At 56.4% G+C, this 20055-nt stretch overlaps 1 protein-coding gene across 1 annotated transcript in view; it reads right to left on the reverse strand.

Moving 5' to 3' along the window:
* Positions 1-3678: 3678 nt before the first annotated feature.
* Positions 3679-20055, reverse strand: part of NKAIN1 (sodium/potassium transporting ATPase interacting 1) — a 33914-nt gene continuing 17537 nt past the window's right edge. Inside the window, exons 2-7 of the mRNA XM_054170654.1 lie at positions 10332-10469; positions 10069-10149; positions 8227-8424; positions 7141-7201; positions 4505-4586; positions 3679-3701 (exon numbers count right to left, since the gene is read on the reverse strand). Of these exons, the coding sequence (XP_054026629.1) occupies positions 3692-3701; positions 4505-4586; positions 7141-7201; positions 8227-8424; positions 10069-10149; positions 10332-10469 (570 nt within the window). The 3' untranslated portion in view covers positions 3679-3691. The remainder of the gene's footprint in view (positions 3702-4504; positions 4587-7140; positions 7202-8226; positions 8425-10068; positions 10150-10331; positions 10470-20055) is intronic.

Consider the following 20055-nt stretch of genomic DNA (forward strand, 5'->3'; position numbering starts at 1 on the left):
TGGCCTCTCTTGCCCTGAGGCAATCCTGCAGCTGGCTCCTGCTGCAGCTCCCACCTCTCTGGAACCAGCCCTGTTCCCCTCAGCACACCTAGGACCAGAGCAGCTGGACCTCGAGCTCTCCTCAGCTCCCTGAAAAGCATCTCTATGCCTTTGTCTGGGGTTCTGAAAGCTCCTTTTCTCCTCCTGACCATCTGTGAGGCGCTGGGGTCCCGCGGCTGCGGCAGGGAGCCGGCGTTTCTGCGCGGGGTTAAATCAATCCTTTGTTGCTCCTCAGCCATTTCTTTGCCGGGCTTGGGATGGGAGAAAATCAACTCCTTTTTCTTCCTGCCCTTCCTGTTTACCACCACACAGGGTTGCTTCACATGATAGCAGTAAGAGATGCTTGGACTCTGTAATTACAGCTCAGCCGTGGCCAGGCAGGGGACAGCGGCTGTGAGGAGGCACCAGCTTGGCCCAGGGTAAAGGGGGTTCAAAGAGAAGACCTCTCCAAAGCCTCTCCACGGCTGTGGGTAGTGGAGCAATGCCCCCACTCAGGTGCTTTCTGGATGTGGGCTCACTGATAGGTTTTAGGGCAGCAGGAGCAGCATTGTTGGGAATGCTGCATCCATGTCCCAGCTTTGCACTGGGGTGGGAGCGTGGAACTGTTGGAGCAGGTCCAGAGGAAGCCTCAAAGATGATCTAAGGCTGGAAACACCTCCCCTGTGGGAACAGGATGAGAGAGTTGGGGATGTTCAGCCTGGAGAAGAAAGAGCTTCAGGGAAACCTTAGAGCACATGGACAGTGAGTCAAGAGGTAGAATCATAGAATTCAGATGGACAATCCCTCTAAGGTCATCCAATCCAGACATCAACCCAGCACCAACATGGCCATCAAACCATGTCCCCAGGTGCCATGGCCACAGGTTTCTTCAACACCTCCAGGGATGGAGATCCACCACTTCCCTGGGCAGCCTGTACCAATCCAATTTTTCTTCCTCTCCAACCTCAGCCTCCCCTGGCACAATTTCAGGCCATTTCCTCTCCTTCTATCACCTGAGACTAGGGAGAAGAGCCCAACCCCCACCTCACTCCAACCCCTTTTCAGGGAGCTGTAGAGAGCAATGAGGTCTCCTCTCAGCCTCCTCTTCTCCAGGCTGAACACCCCCAGCTCCCTCAGCTGCTCCTCCCCAGCCCTGTTCTCCAGACCCTTCCCCAGCTTTGTTGCCCCTCTCTAGACCTGCTCCAGCTCCTCAATGTCCTTCTTGGAGTAAGGGGCACAAAACTCAAGTACTCAAGGCATGGCCTCACCAGTGCCCAGTCCAGGGGCACCATCACTGCCCCACTCCTGCTGGCCACACCAGGCTCTTGGTGGCCTTCTTGGCCACCTGGGCACACGTTGGCTCATCTTCAGCTGCTGTCAGCCAGCACCCCCAGTTCCTTTTCTGCCAGAATCTAGTTGGGGCACCACTAAAAAGACACTCTGGGCTCAAGGGCAGGACCCAGCTGCATGATGCAGACCCCAGAGTGGGGAAAGAAAGGTAAAAGTTAACCCCCCCAGCACCTTGGAACGGCTGGAAGGAAGGGAAGTGTCCTGAAAGCAGAAGAGCCATGGGATGAAACTTTCCTTCAACTTTTATAGTTACAGAATAGAAAAGAAATCCTCAGTTCACATTACAAAGACAGGCTGATAGAAAACCAACCCAACAGAACAGAACCAAAGAACAGAGGGCAGAGCACCAGAGCCTGGCTCCTGCCGAGCCCAGGGGAGGGGGAAGAGGAGGGGGAAGCTCTCCCCAGTGAGTTTTAAATGACAATGTGCTGAGCTTTTCCTTCTGCTTCCTGCTGGGGTGGAGAAGGGTTTGAATAGGTGGGTGGCTGCCCATCCCATCCCATGGTGAGTCAGCCAAAGCATCCTTGGCCCTGCAGAAGAAAAGCAACCTTGGAGGTGCTGCTGCCCCCCACGGCTGGGGGATGAGGATGTGTTTTAGGGGAGAAGGGGGGGAAATCTGTTGCTTGAAAACCATTGTTTTTCCTGGGAAATAAAAAAAGGGAAAGGGTGGAAAAATTATTGCCTGTACAGCTGGCAGCTTGGCTGGAGGCAGTGAAGGGGCTGGTGGGGTAGGAGGCAGCCTGTCCCCTGCCCAGAGTCTGGGCTTGGGCAGCTTTGGTGGTTTGCTGGCACTTCATGGCTGCTTGTTGGGAAGGACAAAACAAGTAAGTAAATCACTGCAGAGTGCAAACCCCATCCCCAAACAAGCCCCAGGACCAGAGGGAAAACACCTGGGAGGCCAAATCCACGTGACCAGATGCAAAGGGTGGGCTTGGGGTCAGATGCAGGAGAAACCATACCCCAGCTCTGGGTAAAAAGGGAGAAGAAGGAGGTCAGAGGGAGCTGGGATGCTTCATGAATCTGCTTTTTTCCTCCCAGCTTCTTCCCAGGCTCTTCAATCCCAGCTCATCTCCATTCTGCCAAGCAACTGCTGCTCAATGGACCTTGCACGCTCCCCTCCGCCCCAGATATCATCCCCCACATGCCATCATCACCCCTCTTCTGCCACCAGACCTGATGGATGATTTGCCACCCACACCCCCAATGGATGGAAGGGCTGGAGTGGGGTCAGGAGGTACCAAGCTGCCCCCTACAAAGCCCTGGGTGAGGGCCTGGGGGGCACTAGAGCAGCCCCAGGGTGGGCAGAGTGTTGCTGAAGGCACAATGTCGGCCTTGGAGGTGGGGAAGGGGGTGGGGGTGGGGGGTCCTGCTCAGCCAGAGTCTCCTCAGGCACTTCAAATTAAAAAATAAACCCAAACAAGCAGAAAGAAACCACTCCAATAATTAAAAACCCCCAAAACAACCCCAAAACATTCATCAGATTAAAACAGCCAGCAAGGGGCTGTGGTGGCAGCAGTGTCAGTATTGCCAAATCTGAGCCCCCACCCCAGCAATGTGGGAGGGATGGGGTAGGGGGAGGCTTGCAGGGAGATGTCAGAGGGCTGTGATCCCCTCCCCAGGTTTAGGTGGGGGTGGGGGGTCGAGGCAAGATGCTGATGGCTGGATCCAGGTCCTCGGGGCGAGCAGAGCATCCCAGACCAAAGCCCTTTCGATGCTGCTTCATCCAGCCAGGGGGGGCTGGAAAATTCCTGCTGGGAGCAAAATCCCAGACCCAGCATTGCAGGAAATTGTCACAGCCCTGCAGAGGACAAAGCTGCTCTCTGTGCCTCACTGTCCCCAAAGATGTGTTCACCTCCTGCCCCTTGTCCCAGTTTGCTCCAAACTGGTTGGGTTTTGCCCCAGTCCCAGGCCAGGCCCCGGCTCCTGCCCAGCATGCTGGGAAGGGCTCTGCAGCTCCAAAGGAAAACCAGGCTGGAAGAAACAGAAGAAAAGGCTGTCCAGTGGTGCCACTTCCCTGCATGTCCCCATCTCAGGGTGTGGGAGCCTGGGAGGGTGACACAGCCTTGGGGATCTCCCCATCTCCAGCCCCCTCCAGTCCTGCTGTGGGTGGGTGGCTGCAGCTTGGAGCATCCAGGGTGAGGTGGATGAGCAGCTCCTGGCTCCATTTCCAGAGGTCCTGTGGGGTGCAGGGAGGCAGGAGGGGACCAAGTGGCTCAGTGTTGTGTCCCCCTCTTAGCCAGGGGTCTTGTCATCAGGTGGGGACAGTTTGCTCTGAGGGCTCCTGGCACTGCTGGCTCCCACGGGGGGCTGGGGCAGGAGGAGGTTACCCAGACCTGGGGGAGAATCAGAGAGTCACAGAGGGGTTTGGGTGGAAGGTGACCTTTACAGGGCACCTAGTCCATGCCCTCTGCAGTCAGCAGGGACATCTGCACCTAAAGCAGGTTGCTCAGAGCCTCAGACAACCTCTCCTGCTGCCCACCCCCCATCCTGAGCTCACTCCTGCAAGAGCTCCCCACCACAGCCCTCCACAGCAGGGACAGCCTCTTCTGTGTCCCTTCTCACCAGCGATGGGTGGCAGCGAGACCCCCAATGCCCCCCTCCCCGAGATGGGGTTCCCATGTCCCAGTGTCACCATGCCACTGCTGGACCTGGGGTTGGCCCCCTGAGTCCAAGAGCCTGAACTGCCACAGCTGTGAGGAGGTTCTGGGTAGAAATGAGAGCAGCACTAATTAAGTGCTGGGCTATTAATGAGCCGGACAGAGGGGACTGTGGGCACAGGGAGGTGGCAGTGTGACGGCAGCATCCTGGTTGTGACCTCTCCCAACCCGAGGCCCTGCATGCAGAAAGGCCACAGGGATGTGGGCAGCCTGAACCAGCTGCTTAATTAGGAAGCAAACTAATTAGGAGGAGCACTGAGTGTCCCAGCCCCAGGGTGGCTGCAGGATGGAGACTGGATCCTGCTGGGAGCCAGGCAGCACCACCCCAGCATCACCTTGGGACACCTTGGCTCTGCTGCCCAGGTGGCTTCTTGGATACTGAGCTGCTGGGATGAGGATCAGTCAGCTTCCAGAGGATGTGAGCTCCTCCCAAGGGCCACCCCTGAGCACCCCCAAGGTTCCCCATGGCAGGGACTCACGTGTAGAGAGGCTGTAGCTGTAGGTGTGACGTCTTCTGGGGCGCCTGGTAGCCATAGGAGTCAAAGCCTCCAATGAAGTCAACTGGGGAGAGTGAGGAGAACAATGAGGTGAGCTGGGGAGGGCAGCAGGGGCATGGCCCTGCCTCCCCCTGCCTTGATGGCACCCAGGGGACACACAGCATCCCAGGCTGCAGCAGTAGCTTGGGGACATGCAGCATCCCAGATCACCACAGCATCCCAGTTTGCAGCTGCAGCATCTCAGGGAGGTGCAGCACCCTGGGCAAATGCATCATCTCAGTGTGCAGTAGCATCATGGATCACCACAGCATCCCAGGCCACCACAGCATCCCAGGAAAGTGCAGCAACCCAGGGATCCCAGCATCCCAGGAGAGTGCAGCAACCCAGGCTGCTGCAACATTTCAGGACCCCCCACAACATCCTGGGTCATTGCAGCATGCCAGGCTGCCACTGCATCCTTGGGAATGTGCTTCATCCCAGGTCGTGGTGGCATCTGGGGTCATGGCAGCATCCCAGGGAAATGCAGCACTGCTGGGAGGCACCACAGCATCCTGGAGCACCACAGCATGCCAGCTGGAGCAGAGGAGCTGTCCTGACTTGCAGGGATCCCCGTGGCTCTTGTCCCCACCACAGCCCTTGTGCTGCAGGCTGGACAAAGACCTTCCCACTGGCTCCAGAGTGGGCCCTGAAGGAGCATTAGGTGTGGTTTAGATCCTGTCATTTAGGGCAATCACAGACACCAATACACCAGTCTGGAGGGCTGGGATTTCCAGTCCTGCCCAGTGATCCCCCCCAGGCACTCACTGGAGGCATGATGGTCAAAGCCCTTCCCATCCTGGGAGTGATGGGTGGCTGGGGGTACCCCCAGTGGCTCCCACAATCACCCTACGTGCCCCCAGCCCTGAATCCTCCCTGGGCAGAGGTCATGCAGCTCAGGAACAGGCGCCAGGTGCAGCCATGGGGGTCTCCCCATCGTGAGATCCCCATGGATCCAGGTGGGATCCCACAGCGGTGCCCGGGCACGGCAGCAGCGAGCTGGAGAGGGAAGCCTCACTCTGCCAGGCTGGTTCTCTTCCTGACTTAATATTCTGCCAGCTCTCAGTTTTTACTCCATCCATCCATCCATTTCCAAATCTAATCAGATATTCCATTAAAAAGGATGCCTTTGGATCTGGGGCTGCAGCAGCATTAACATTGGAAGTGTGTTGGGTGCAGGAGTTTGTTTGAATGCAAACAGCCTCGGCGGCGCTGCCGGCACAGGAGCCTCTTTGCCAGCTCCCCAGGTACTGGAACCAATTATTTCTGCAGGCTGTGTCCAATTTCACAGCCAGAGTTTTCCTTCTCCACTACACCACTGCCCAGCAGCAGCAGGGGGAAATATGGGGATGCTGAACCCAGCACCTCCTGGGCTGGGCTGGGGTCATTTTTGGGTCTGTGCTGCTCATAGCATCACAGAAACATAAACCCACTGATCCACACAACCATAGAATGCAGTTGGGTTGGAAGGGACCACCAAAGGTCATCTTGTCCAACCCCCCTGCAGTCTGCAGGGGCATCCCCAACTGGAGCAGGTTGCTCATGGCCCCATCAAGCCTCACCTTGAATGTCTCCAGGGATGGGGCATCTACCACTAGTCTCTCTAGTCTCACCAGCACCTCAAAGTCCTTCTCCACAGAGCTGTTCTCCAGCCCTTCATCCCCTAGCTTGGAGTGATCCCAAGACCTGCCCTGACCCATGTGCAGAACCTTGCATTTGTCCTTGTTGAGCCTCAGGAGGTTCAGATGGTCCTAATTCTCCAGCCTGCCCAGGACCCTCTTTATGGATCCCATCCCTCAGATGTTTCAACAGCACCACCATGATAATTTAGGGGGTTCAGATGGCCACAGCCTGCACCACCTGGGCTAATGGGGACCAGGCTGCTCAGCACTTCCCAAGGGATGGCTGTAAGAGCAGGAAGCACAACAGGGAGGTGGTGCAGTCATCCTCCCTGGAGGTGTTCAAAACCCACGTGGCTATGGCACTTTGGGACATGGCTTAATGGCCATGGTGGTGCTGGGTTGAAGGTTAGAATCTTGGAGGTCTTCACCCTCACAGTGACAAAGTTTTCCCTTCTGTTCCCATGGCACCTCCTCCGCTCCAGCTTGCCCCCAGTGCCCCTTGTGCTGTCCTTGGACATCCCTGAGCAGAGCCTGGCTCTGTCCTCCCCACATTGCCCTGCACATCTTTATCACCAGCAATGAGGGCACTCCTCAGGTTCCTCTGCTCCAAGGTCCAAGCCCCAGTTCCCTCAGCCTGTCCTCACAGGCAGATGTTCCACTCAGGGCTCAGTGTCCCTGTCCCCCTCTTCTCCCAGCCCTGGCCAGGGTGCAGCTCCCTCCCTGAGGCTGGGACAGGGGCGACCTTTGATGGCCCAGAGGGGCACATCACAACCCCAGCCCCTGCCTCTGAGGAGGAAAAAACTGGGGGGGGAAACCCCAAAACAACCATCTGGAGGGATTTCCCCACCTGCCTGTGACCCAGGCATTGCTCCTTCATCCCTGGCCAGGCACTGGCTGGTGCCAGCCATGCCCATTGGTGGTGTCCCCCCCACCCCCACGACCTGGAGCTGCAGCACTCACAGCTGTCTTCCTCCTCCAGGAACACTTTGCTGACGTAGCAGGCGTAGACAAAGCCAAAGAGCTGTGAAACAAAAGCAGGCAGAGAGGGATTGGTTACTGGGCTGCTGGGCACTGGCACCAGCATGGTGCTGCTGCTGGGCGTGTGTGGTGGGTGTCTGGGCACATCCTGGAGGGATCCTGGGCAGGATCAGTGCTGCATTGTCCTGGAGCCCATCCCCAGTGGGTCCAGGTGCTGGTGTGGGGGCAGTGAGGATGGATGGCTCTGCTGCACCAGGAGGGGACAAAGATGGTGGCTCTTGGGCTGGCACTGCAGGGGTGCCAAGCCCCACATAGTGCTGGGTGCCCCTTTGGGGCATCATGGCAGCTCCTCTGGACCCCAGCTCCCTTTGAAGGTTTAATGTTCTTGTATCCCCCCAGGAGCTTTGATTCCAGATGTGTTCCCTTCCATGTCCCCATGGGGTGGGACAGCCACCAGGAAAGGGGACCCCTCCTTTCCCTACATCCACCAGACCACAGTCCAGCAGCGTCAAGGAGTGTTACACCAGGAACCCCCCAACCCCTGCAGCATCCAGCCCACAGCATGCCAGCTTTGGGCACAGGCAGCACCCCAGGCTGCTCCATGGGCTCTGCCTGCTTCTCTCTTCCCAGCCCTGAGCCCCCACTGATGCCATAGAGGGGCACTGATGCATGATGGCTCCAGCTGGACCAGAGCGGCTCTGCCCACCCTGTTCCCTGCCATCATCCCATGGGAGGAGGAGGAGAAGGAGGAGGAGAAAGAGGAGGAGGAGGAGGAGGAGAAAGAGGAGGAGGAGGAGGAGGAGGAGAAAGAGGAGGAGGAGGAGGAGAAGGAGAAAGAGGAGGAGGAGGAGGAGGAGGAGAAAGAGGAGGAGGAGGAGGAGAAGGAGAAAGAGGAGGAGGAGGAGAAAGAGGAGGAGGAGAAGGAGGAGGCTGAGGAGGAGAAGGAGGAGGCTGAGGAGGAGAAGGAGGAGGCTGAGGAGGAGAAGGAGGAGGCTGAGGAGGAGAAGGAGGAGGCTGAGGAGGAGAAGGAGGAGGCTGAGGAGGAGGGGTGCTGGCAGCTGCTCTTACCGCCAGGAAGATCTGAGCGGCACTGCTCAGCACCTCGATGTATTGATAGTCGAGCAGGCAGCCGCTGACGGTGATGACGTGGTGGTCCTCGGGGGCCAGCTTGGAGTTCATCACCGGAGTCACCAGGCAGCCAGGGCCATTCTCCATCCACCACGAGCGGTGCAGTGAGGTATTGAAGGTCATGATGAAGTCCCGGTCCTGCAGCACAGGAGGCACAGGCCATGGAGCTCGGGAAGCAGGCAGGGAATTGGCCTTTCCCAACCCGAGGATGCTCCACGAGCGCTGCAGCCAGCCAGCCCCTGCCAGCCACAGAACTGTCAGGGTTGGAAGGGACCTCAAGGATCAGCCAGTGCCAACCCCCCTGCCATGGCCAGGGACACCTCGCACTACATCAAGCTGCCCAGAGCCACATCCAGTCTGGCCTTAAAAAGCTCCAGGGATGAGGCTTCCACCACCTCCCTGGGCAACCTGCTCCAGTCTCTCACCACCCTCATGGGGAACAACTTCTTCCTAACATCCAACCTGAACCCATCCATTTCTAGATTCAGACTGGATGTAAGGAAGAAGTTCTTCAGTGCAGCTCCCTAACCCTCAGCTGGTGTCCCCAGGGCTTATGGCTTTCTCTCACACTGGTGTCATGGTTCAAGCAGTATCCAGGAGCTCTGTGATGCCCAGGTGATGGCATGGATGGCATAGAGCAGTCAGCAGCTTGGTACCTTGGCCTTGAGGCAGGGGAGCAGCCACTTGGGATGCTGCCAGCTGCATGCTGGGAATCTGCCAGCTGCATGCAGCCATCCTAAAGATGGGGCCATGGGCTTACCCTGCCAGCATGTCCCAGGGATCATAGATTCATTAAGGTTGGAAAAGACCTCTAGGATCAAGTCCAACCTTCTACCCAACACCTCCATGACCACTAGGCTGTGTCCCAAGTGCCACATCTACTCATTTTAGGAACACAAAATGCAGCACAATGCCCTCTGCTGCCCCTGGGGTTTTGGGGTGCCATCCCCCATCCCTGCAGAGCCTTGCAGGGTCCTCACTCACATGCATCTCTTCCTTGTAAGACCATTACTAGGCTTTGGGGCTCCCCATGCCTGGTCTCCAACAGCTCTGAGGACTAATCTCCAAGCCCACAGGCATGGCTCATGCAAGGATAAACTGGAGTTTAACCAAGGCAGCAGGATGGGCTCTGGGCTCCATCCCAGGAGACACCACAGCACCATCAACGCTGATGCTCCTGCCCATGGATCCAGCAGGGAGCCTGGGTGCAACTGGAAACCACAGTGGTTGGGATGCAGCCTCAGCAGAGGGCTGCTGCAGGCAGCAGAAGCATGGCTGGGAGAGCACCTACCCCATGGAGAGATCTCTCTGCATGGCTGAGAGGGAGGGAGGAGGAGGAATGCAGGGAAGAGGAGGGATGCAGGGAAGAGGAGGGATGCAGGGAAGAGGAGGGATGCAGGGAGGAGGAGGGATGCAGGGAGGAGGAGGGATGCAGGGAGGAGGAGGGATGCAGGGAGGAGGGAGAGAGGGAGGGAGGGAGGAGGAAGAAGGGAGGGAGGGAGGGAGGAGGAAGAAGGGAGGGAGGGAGGGAGGAGGAAGAAGGGAGGGAGGGAGGGAGGAGGAAGAAGGGAGGGAGGGAGGGAGGAGGAAGAAGGGAGGGAGGGAGGGAGGAGGAAGAAGGGAGGGAGGGAGGGAGGAGGAAGAAGGGAGGGAGGGAGGAGGAAGAAGGGAGGGAGGGAGGAGGAAGAAGGGAGGGAGGGAGGAGGAAGAAGGGAGGGAGGGAGGAGGAAGAAGGGAGGGAGGGAGGGAGGGAGGAGGAAGGAGACAGCTTGGCTGTGTTACCTGCGACAAGCGTCCGACCTCCAGGTAGAAGCAGATGATGAAGGCGTTCCAGCCGACCCACAGCACCAGCCACACCGCATACTGCCGGGGAGAGAGGCGTCAGAGCCGGGTCCCTCCCACCCTGGAGGGACATCCCGTGGTCCACCCCCTCCTCCGCCCCGCTCGCTGCGTCCACAGGGATTTGGGTTCGGATGCGGGAAGGGCCCCGGGGCTGAGCCCCCGCCGGCGGCGGGCGCGGGGGGCAGCCAGGGGGTGGTACCTACCATCATGAGGTATTTGGATCTGTACTGGATGGTCCCAAAAATGCCCAAAATAACGGCCATGATGTGTAAAAAATTCGCCAGGATGGGAGCCCACTGGTAGCCCAGGAAGTCAAAGATCTGCCTCTCCAGAGCTGCCACCTGCAACAGAGCACAGGACAGGCTGTGGGCACCCGGCTGGGCGTCGCTCGCCGCTGCGGCGCCCGGGATGCTGAAGGCAAAGAGCAGCTGGTCATTAATGGGAGACCCCAGGGGCAATTCATCACAACAGCCTGAAACAGTGAGGGTGAGACGACACTGGCACAGGTAGCCCGGGGAGGCTGTGGCTGCCCCCTCCCTGGAGGTGTTCGGTGCCAGGCTGGATGAGGCCCTGAGCAACCTGGGCTGGTGGGAGGGGGTCCCTGCCCATGGCAGGGGGGTTGGAACTGAGGTCTTTTCCAACCCAACCCATTCTGTGATTCCATGACAAAGCTGAGTGGTGGACAAGCACTTTGTGGAGAGCCAGGGGTCAAATCCCAGGATGTTAGGGATTGGAAGGGACCTCTGAAGGTCATCGAGCCCAGCCCCCACCTGCCAGAGCAGGACCATGGAATCCAGCTCAGGTCACACAGGAACACATCCAGACAGGGCTGGAAAGGCTCCAGAGAAGGAGACTCCACAACCTCCCTGGGCAGCCTGCTGCAGGGCTCTGTCACCCTCACAATGAAGAAGTTCCTCCTCATGCTGAGGTGGAACCTCCTGTGTTGGAGTTTATATCCAATGTCCTTTGTCCTATCCCAGGGTGCTGAGATGGAGCTGAGAAAGGGGAACAGGCAGACATCAGCTTGTCAACACCACTCTCTGTGCCTCAGTTTCCCCATGGCTCAGTTCTTGGGCACTGCTTAAAATCCCTCCCCAGGCTGGGTTCATCCCAGCTTATCCACGGAAAAACTCCTGCCTGGGCTGTGTGTGGGGTCCCCAGGGGTTCTGCAAGGGATTCAGAACAAGAGGACACAGTCTCAAGCTGTGCCAGGGGAGGTTTAGGCTGGAGGCGAGGAGAAAGTTCTTCCCAGCAAGAGTAATTTGCCATTAGAATGTGCTGCCCAGGGAGGTGGTGGAGTCCCCACCCCTGGAGGTGTTCACAAAAGGCTTGGATGTGGCACTTGGAGCCATGGTTTAGTTGTCAGGAGGTGTTAGGCATTAGGTAATAGGTTGGACTTGATGATCTCTGAGGTCTTTCCAACCTGGTTGATTCTATGATTCTACTCTATGATTTTCCTGCCCATCCTCACCAGCTCCTCTCTGCCTTCCCCTGGACCACAACTGAGACTGGGTCATAGAATCATAAAGATTGGGAAAGATCTCTTAGAGGCTCGAGTCCCCACACCTCTGCCCAACCCCACCATGGCCACCTAACCATGTCCCCAAGCCACACAGTGCTTGAACACCTCCAGGACTGGGGACTCCACCACCTCCCTGGGCAGCCTGTGCCAATCCCTGGCCAAGGTCACCACTCTCATTTGGAATCCACAGCTAAGGATGTGATGTAACTGAATAAACCTCAGGGCACCTTAAGCTGTGGGGGGAGCTGCTGTGATCCCCCTGAGCCCAGCACTTCTTTATGGCTCCATTTCCTAGCATCTTGGGGCCCATTCTTCTCACTTACAGGATTAGCTTAGGGAAAGGTGCCAGCAGAGGTAGGATGGGAGGCACTGGAGCATGCTCTGAAGGCCTTAAGTCAAAAAATGGTGATTTGATGAAGCTGAGGTATTTTTAGGGGACTTTTGAGGGAGCACAGGGTGTGTTGGCTGCTGCAGTCCCTGAGGGTACAGGGACAGGGCTGCAGCGAGCTGTGTCTCCAGCAGCCTTGCAAACCAAAATCCTCTTTGCATTTATCTTTCTGACAGCCCAGCCCTGTCTCATTGCCCTTGGAGATGCCCCAGATTCACCCAACAAACCTCCAGGGCCCTGAGTCCTCTCTGCAGCCCTGTGCCTCAGTTTCCCCTCCCAAAGGCAGAGAAGAGGCAGCTTGTCCTCACAGCTGGAGGAGAAAATGGGCTTTGCATCCCTCCTCACCACCCACCAGCAGCTGCCATGGGGAGCTCCATCCTGGTGCTCCCATGGGGATGCACTGAGCCCAGGGTGCTGCAGCATCCCTGCCCAGCCAGCCCCACTTAATGTGGCCTCATTGCAGGGAGGAGGGTGGAAGAAATGAGGTGGCAGAAGTCCTTCTCTACTTGTTACAGGAGGATGAGCCATGGCTACTCCATCTGTATGGGCAACCAGCATCTCAGCCTCAGTTTCCCCATGCATAGAGCATCAGGCACTCATCAGATTGGCTTCATGAGGGCTCTGAGGAGTGCCTGGTAAGTCAAAGAATCATTTAGGTTGGAAGAGACATTCCAAATCATTGAGCCCAACCATTTACCCTACTCTGCCAAGTCCACCACTAAGCCATACCCCCAAGCAAGTCTCCATGGCTTTGAAACCCCTTCAGGGATGGGGACACCACCACTGTCCTGCACAGCCTGGGCCAGGCCCTGACAACCCTTTGGGGGAAGAAATTGTTCCTCATGTCCAACCTAAACCTACCCTGGTGTAACACAAGGCCATTCCTTCTTGTCCTATCACTGGTTGCTTGGGAGAAGAGACCAACAGCCACCTGGCTCCAACCTCCTTTCAAAGGAGCTGAAGAGAGCAATGAGGTCTCCCTTCAGCCTCCTCTTCTCCAGGCTCAACACCCCCAGTTCCCTCAGCTGCTCCTCCCCAGCCCTGTTCTCCAGACCCTTCACCACAGAATTGTCAGGGTTGGAAGGGATCAGCCAGTTCCAACCCCCCTGCCATGGCTAGGGACACCTCACACTACAGCAGGTTGCTCACAGCCACCTCCAGCCTGGCTGCAAAAACCTCCAGGGATGAGGCTTCCACCACCTCCCTGGGCAACCTGTGCCAGGCTCACCACCCTCATGGGGAACCAATCTGATTCTACCCATTTCTAGTTTTGCTCCATCCCCTCCAGTCCTATCACTCCCTGACATGCTCAAAAGTCCCTCCCCAGCTTTCCTGTAGCCCCCTTCAGATCCTGGAAGGCCACAATTAGGTCTCCTTGGAGCCTTCTCTTCTCCGGACTGAACAGCCCCAACTCCCTCAGTCTGTCCTCAGAGCAGAGGAGCTCCAGCCCTCTGCTCATCCTCCATCTTCCTTGCCCTTCTTTGGGCCAGAAAATCCAGAGCCCAGCTCCATCCAGCCAAAGGCAGAGCCAACAGCTCTGTTGTCCCATCCCTAGGGTAGGATCTGGTGGCTCCATGCTGGCAGCACCCTGGGCTCAGCTCAAGATGATGCCAAGCTGTGGAGCAGCCACTGGCTCCACGGGGCCGGGCTGGAGCTGTTGGCATTGAGGTTTAATTCCCTCCCACACTGTTTAAACTCTCTGAGGAAACAGCCTGGGGAAACACTCACAACTGGGCCCTAAATCTCCTCAATTGAGGCATGTAAATAATGAATGATCCAAGGAGCACAGGGCTTGGGAGCTATCCATCGATCTGCTGCCTGTTGACAGAGCTGCTTAGCAGGAGCAGCCTGCAAGGTTTGGGTTCTGGGCACTCTTTGAGCTGGGAGATGACAGAGGGACAGAATCCTTTGGCTTGGGAGAGGCTTTTAAGATCACTGAGCCCAACCCTTAACCCAGCTCTGCCAGGTCACCACGAATCCATGGCCCTCAGCACCACATGTACACAGCTTTGAAACCCCTCCAGGGATGAGGACTCCACCACTGCCCTAGGCAGCCTCTTTCAGGGCTTGATAAACCTCAAGGGGAAGAAATTGTTCCTCATGTCCAACCTAAACCTCCCCTAGCACAGCTTGAGGCTTTCCCCTTGTCTATCACTTGTTACTTGTTCAAACAAATCAACTCTCACCTAGCTCCAGCCTCCTTTCAGGGAGCTGTAGAGAGCAATGAGGTCTCCTCTCACCCTCCTCTTCTCCAGGCTGAACACCCCCAGCTCCCTCAGCTGCTCCTCCCCAGCCCTGTTCTCCAGACCCTTCCCCAGCATTGTTGCCCTTCTCTGGACCTGCCACTCCTCCCAGTTTCATATCACCAGCAAACTGGCTGAGGACCCACTCTGTCTCTTCACCATGGACTGATTTTCATGCAGCCACCACCAGCCACTCACCAGTGGTGGCCCTGAATGCAGCCAGAGCAGGGAGCCAGCCTGGCCACAGAGCTCTCATTGCCTCAGGGGCTCTGCAAGCTGTCCTTGCCCTCCACAAGAAACCTGTGAGCGATTTGGGGACCAGCAGCATCCAACCCCCCCAAACCCAGATGAGTATAGACCTCAGAGCACTCTCCCCAAGCTCTTCTCTTCCCATGAGGACTCTTTCCCACATTAATAGCAGGACTCACCCTCATTACTACCCCACTGTCCCCTTGCAGCTCTTACTGGGGCTCTGCCATCCATGGGAGATGAAATACTCCTGGGGGTGTGGGGTCAGGAGCCACCCCCCAGCCCACTGCTAATTAAGATAAACAAGCAGCAAATCAATGCAGCCAGTTTGGGGCTCCCTCTTAATTAAATACTCTGTAGGATATTGATCAGCCCTGAGCTGCCTCTGAGCAAATCACAGCAATGAGTGGGCAGCAGGTGTGTGCCCCAGCCCTGCTCCCGGAGATGCCCTCCCAGCCAGGAACTGAAGTGGGCAAGAGCAGGGGATGGGCTCCATCAGCATGTCGTGGTGCCCAGGGAGGAGCATGGCAGCAGAGGACATGTGTGAGCAGCTCCTTGGAGGTCTGGAGCTGTCTGGGCTCAGCCCAGGGGCTCTGGGCAGAGCTGGAGATGTTTTAGAGGTGTTGGCACCAAATTCAGGTGGGACCACAGGGTCACAGCAATGCTGGGAGGGCTGGAAGCCCTCTGCTGTGAGGCCAGGCTGAGAGAGTTGGGGTTGTGCAGCCTGGAGAAGAGAAGGCTCCAGGGAGACCTTCTGGAGGCCTTCCAGTGCTGAAAGGAACTGATCAGAAAGATGAGGACAGAGTTCTGAGCAGAGCATCATGTGACAGGACAAGAGGTGCTCTGCAGAGGTCCTTTCCAGCCCCACACCATGCTGGGATTCTGTGCTCTGCAGAGGTCCTTTCCAGCCCCACACCATGCTGGGATTCTGTGCTCTGCAGAGGTCCTTTCCAGCCCCACACCATGCTGGGATTGTGTGCTCTGCAGAGGTCCTTTCCAGCCCCACACCATGCTGGGATTCTGTGCTCTGCAGAGGTCCTTTCCAGCCCCACACCATGCTGGGATTCTGTGCTCTGCAGAGGTCCTTTCCAGCCCCACACCATGCTGGGATTCTGTGCTCTGCAGAGGTCCTTTCCAGCCCCACACCATGCTGGGATTCTGTGCTCTGCTGAGGTCCTTTCCAGCCCCACACCATGCTGGGATTCTGTGCTCTGCAGAGGTCCTTTCCAGCCCCACACCATGCTGGGATTCTGTGCTCTGCAGAGGTCCTTTCCAGCCCCACACCATGCTGGGATTCTGTGCTCTGCTGAGGTCCTTTCCAGCCCCACACCATGCTGGGATTCTGTGCTCTGCAGAGGTCCTTTCCAGCCCCACACCATGCTGGGATTCTGTGCTCTGCAGAGGTCCTTTCCAGCCCCACACCATGCTGGGATTCTGTGCTCTGCAGAGGTCCTTTCCAACCCAACCATTCAATGATTCTATGATTTTGTTAATTTTCACTCTCCCAGTGCCTTCCTCCTGATCCTGGGGAGCCTGAGGAGCCCAAGGAGGGGGTTCCATTGTGGGGTCCCCAGGAGCAGCCGAGCCCCCATGCAGGGCATTGGCTGTGACCAAACAGGAAGCGAGTGAAGGCACAGAAGGTGCAAACACCACTGAGAACCCAGGGACTCCACTTAATGGCTTGGAAACAAGTTCTTGACCTACTTCCAACTTGCAAAAGCCTTTGTGGCATGGCAGAGGAGAAGAAATTAAAGGCACCGAGCCCTGACTGCCTGCTGGTATCTGTGGGGGGAGGGTGGTGGTGAGCAGGATGCCTCAAGTTGTGCCAGGGGAGGTTCAGGCTGGAGATTAGGAAACATTTCTTCCATGAAGGGTTCTCAGGCACTGGCCCAGGCTGCCCAGGGAGGTGGTGGAATCACCAGCCCTGGAGGGGTTTCAGAGCCATGGGGATGTGGTGCTGGGGGATGTGGTTTAGTGGCAGTGACTTAGCAGCAGAGGTGGGATTGTGAGCTCTGGGTGAGTGCTTGGATGTCATGATCTCAAAGGGCTCTTCCAGCCTCTGCAGTTCTGTGATTCTCGGTGGCCCTTGGCCAAGATGCTCAAGGACCCAGCAGCCCCTGTGTAAAACAGGGCAGGAGGGAAGAGTGAGGTGACTTAGACTGGAGATCAGGAAGAAAATCTTGAGAGTGAGGGTGGGGAGACACTGGCACAGGTTGCCCAGGGAGGCTGTGGATGTCCCCTGCCTGGAGGTGTTCAAGGCCAGGCTGGATGAAACCTTGAGCAGCCTGGGCTGGTGGGAGGTGCCCCTGCCCATGGCAGGTCTTTAAGGTCCCTTCAAACCTAACCCATTCTGTGAATCTATGATCCTATGAAAGAGGCACAAATTGAGTCTTCCCCCAGCTGTTGCAACCCCACCCCACCCTTGATGCCAGCAGCTTTTGGAGGCCTCTTTTTGCCCCCCACCCAGCACCAGCATCACTGCATTTCAGAGCTCCCAGCACAGGGCTCCAGCATCCTAGGTCTCCAGGATGTGACTGGGGGAGCTGGGGGCCCAGGCAGAGATTTGGGGTGCACCTCTCAGCACCCAGCCAGCCCCCAGCACCCAGCCTCTGGGCTCCCTTTCCTCTCCCCTCTTCCCCCACCCTAAACCTGGTTATTTATTTCATTTCCTGCATCCAGCAGCGTTGCCATGGGAACGTGGTGGCAGTCCCAGCTGGATGCTCTTGTCTAGACACTGGACCCCAGGAGCCCAGCACCAGCAGCCTGCTCTGTGGGCTGGATATGGCCCAGGGTGAGCTGGACCCCTAGGTAGGGGTCACTCAGGGCACCCAGCCCAGGGAGTACCCTGCACCCTTATGGGGCTGGGGCCACACCAAGCCTTGCACCCTAAATCTCTGCTCCTGGCTTCATCCACCCCTGGGGGGACTCATAGAAGGAGGGCTGGGAAATGCAGTCTTGGGGTGGCTAATGGTGATAATAATAATGATAATGAGGATAATAATGATAATAGTGATGATGATGATGATAATAGTGATGATGATGATGATGATAATAGTGGTGATGATGATGATGATGATGATAATAGTGATGATGATGATAGTAATAGAAAAATCATAGGAGAATCATAGAATGATAGGGGTTGGAAGGGCCTTCCAGAGGTCTTCAAGTCCAACCCCAAGAATGATAACAATTAAAAATAATAATTAAAAAGTAATTAAAATAGTAATAAATCGATGATGATGATGATGATGATGATGATGATGATGATGATGATGATGATGATGATAATAATAATAATAATAATAATAATAATAATAATAATAATAATAATAATAATAATAGCAGTGATGAGGATGATGAGGATGATGATAATCTGTGCTTAAATGTTGTCCCAGGGTTGCAAATTCCCTCCCTGCACAAGGCAGGTCAAACCCAGCCCCCTCTTGTTTTGGCACCGACATAGAGAAGGGAAACTGAGGCACTCCCAAACCTTCCCAGTGCTCCTCCAGGCTGGGAATGCCAAAAGGTGGGATTTGGGCTATGGAGAGGGCTGGGATGCTCCTTCACCACCCCAGGCTCCTCCTGATTCATGCCCCTAAAACAAAGCCCTGAGCTGAGCCCTTCAGCTCCCAGATCTCTGGGTCTGGGTGGATTTGGCTCTTGCCAGCTCTGGTGTCCCCAGTGAGGACCCATGGGGGGTCATTATTCCCAGAGGAATTCCCAGAGGGAGGTTTGGTTTTTTTCCCCAGGAAACATCAGGAATTCCCCCTGAGCAGGCTGCTTTAGCTCTCCAGCAGTGTCACATCTGTTTAGCTCCAAGATCCCATCTGTCATCTGCATCCCATCAATGCCAGCATGAGGCTTTCCCCTTCCTCTTGCCCCCCCAGCAAGGAAACATCTCCCTGCCAAGGGGGGGAGAGGGAATCGAAGCAGCTCAATTCCCTGCCTGGCTCTGGCATGATGCCCTCCTGTACCATAGGCTTTACCCCACAGGAAACAGCTTCACCCCTTTGGGAACCACTCAGGAACCCCAAACACATCCAAGTGTCCTTGCAGGAGGCAGCTGGAACCCTCCTACCTGGCCCTGCTCAGCACCACACTGGGAGCATTTGCTCTCCTGGCCAGGGTGACCAGGTCCATCAGCAAAGGTCTAATGGGGAAACTGAGGCACAGAGGGGTGATGAAGCAGACCTGGAGAAAGGCTGTGCCTTGAGGACACCAAGGTGAGAGCTGCTCTGAGCCCACAGGAGCTGGGCTGGGACTCCTGGCTTGGCACAGAGAGCTGGGATTTGGATTCCTGAATGAGAGCTTTCAACCTAAATTAGGCCATGAGGAGATCAGGAGGAGACATGAGCAAGGGCCATAGGGCTGCAGGAGGAATGGGCCCAGGGCACTGAGGGGACCCAGGGCACTGAGGGGACCCAGGGCAGAGCCAAGGCACACAGCCTCAGGCAGCCCCAAGCAGAAGTTCAGCTGTAGGTTGGAGCAAATCCATCTGGAAGCAGAGGGGGGAATGAAGGAGCTATACAGCCCCATGCCATGCCTGGATAATCCCATTGTGTGTCTGGGATGCAGGGGAGCCTGCTGTCCCTCCCATCCATCCATCCATCCATCCATCCATCCATCCATCCATCCACCCACCCCATCCCTCCTATGCATCCTATCCATCACATTACATCCATCCATCTCATCCCACCTCATCCCATCCATCACATCACATCCATCCATCTCATCCCACCTCATCCCATCCATCACATCCATCCTATCCATCAATCCCATCGACTCTCTGCAGCCCACCTAATTCATCCATCCCATCCTACCCATCAATCCCATCCATTTATGCATCTCATGAATTCCATTCCTCCCATTCTTATCCATCCCATCCATCAATCTCATCCCATCCTATCCCTCCCATGAACCCCATCCATCCTATCCATCACTCCCATCCCATCTATCCTGTGCATCCCATGCATCTTATTCATCCTATCCTATCCTATCCATCTCACGGCTCCTATGCATCCCATCCATCAATCTCATCCCATTTATCCTATGTATCCCATGCATTCCATCCATCCTACCCAACAATCCCATCACACCCCACCCCATCCTATTCCATCTCACCCCCTCCAATGTCTCCCAACTATCCTATCCCATTCCTCCTGTGCATCCCATCCATCCATCCTATCAATCCCATCCCATCCCATCTATCCTGTGCATCCAATGCATTCCATCCATCTTATCCATCCTATCCCAGTCCTCCCATGTATTCCATCCACCCTATCCATCAGTGTCATCCCATTTATCCTACACATGTGGTTTGGAGCACAGCCCTGTGAGGAGAGGCTGAGGGAGCTGGGGGTGTTTAGTCTGGAGAAGAGGAGGCTCAGAGGAGACCTTCTTGCTCTCTACAACTCCCTGAAGGGAGGTTGTAGCCAGGTGGGGGTTGGTCTCTTCTCCCAGGCAACCAGCACCAGAACAAGAGGACACAGTCTCAAGCTGAACCAGAGGATGTTTGGGCTGGATAT

The sequence above is a fragment of the Dryobates pubescens genome, chromosome 20 (assembly GCF_014839835.1).
Source record: "Dryobates pubescens isolate bDryPub1 chromosome 20, bDryPub1.pri, whole genome shotgun sequence".
NCBI classification, from domain to species: Eukaryota; Metazoa; Chordata; class Aves; order Piciformes; family Picidae; genus Dryobates; species Dryobates pubescens.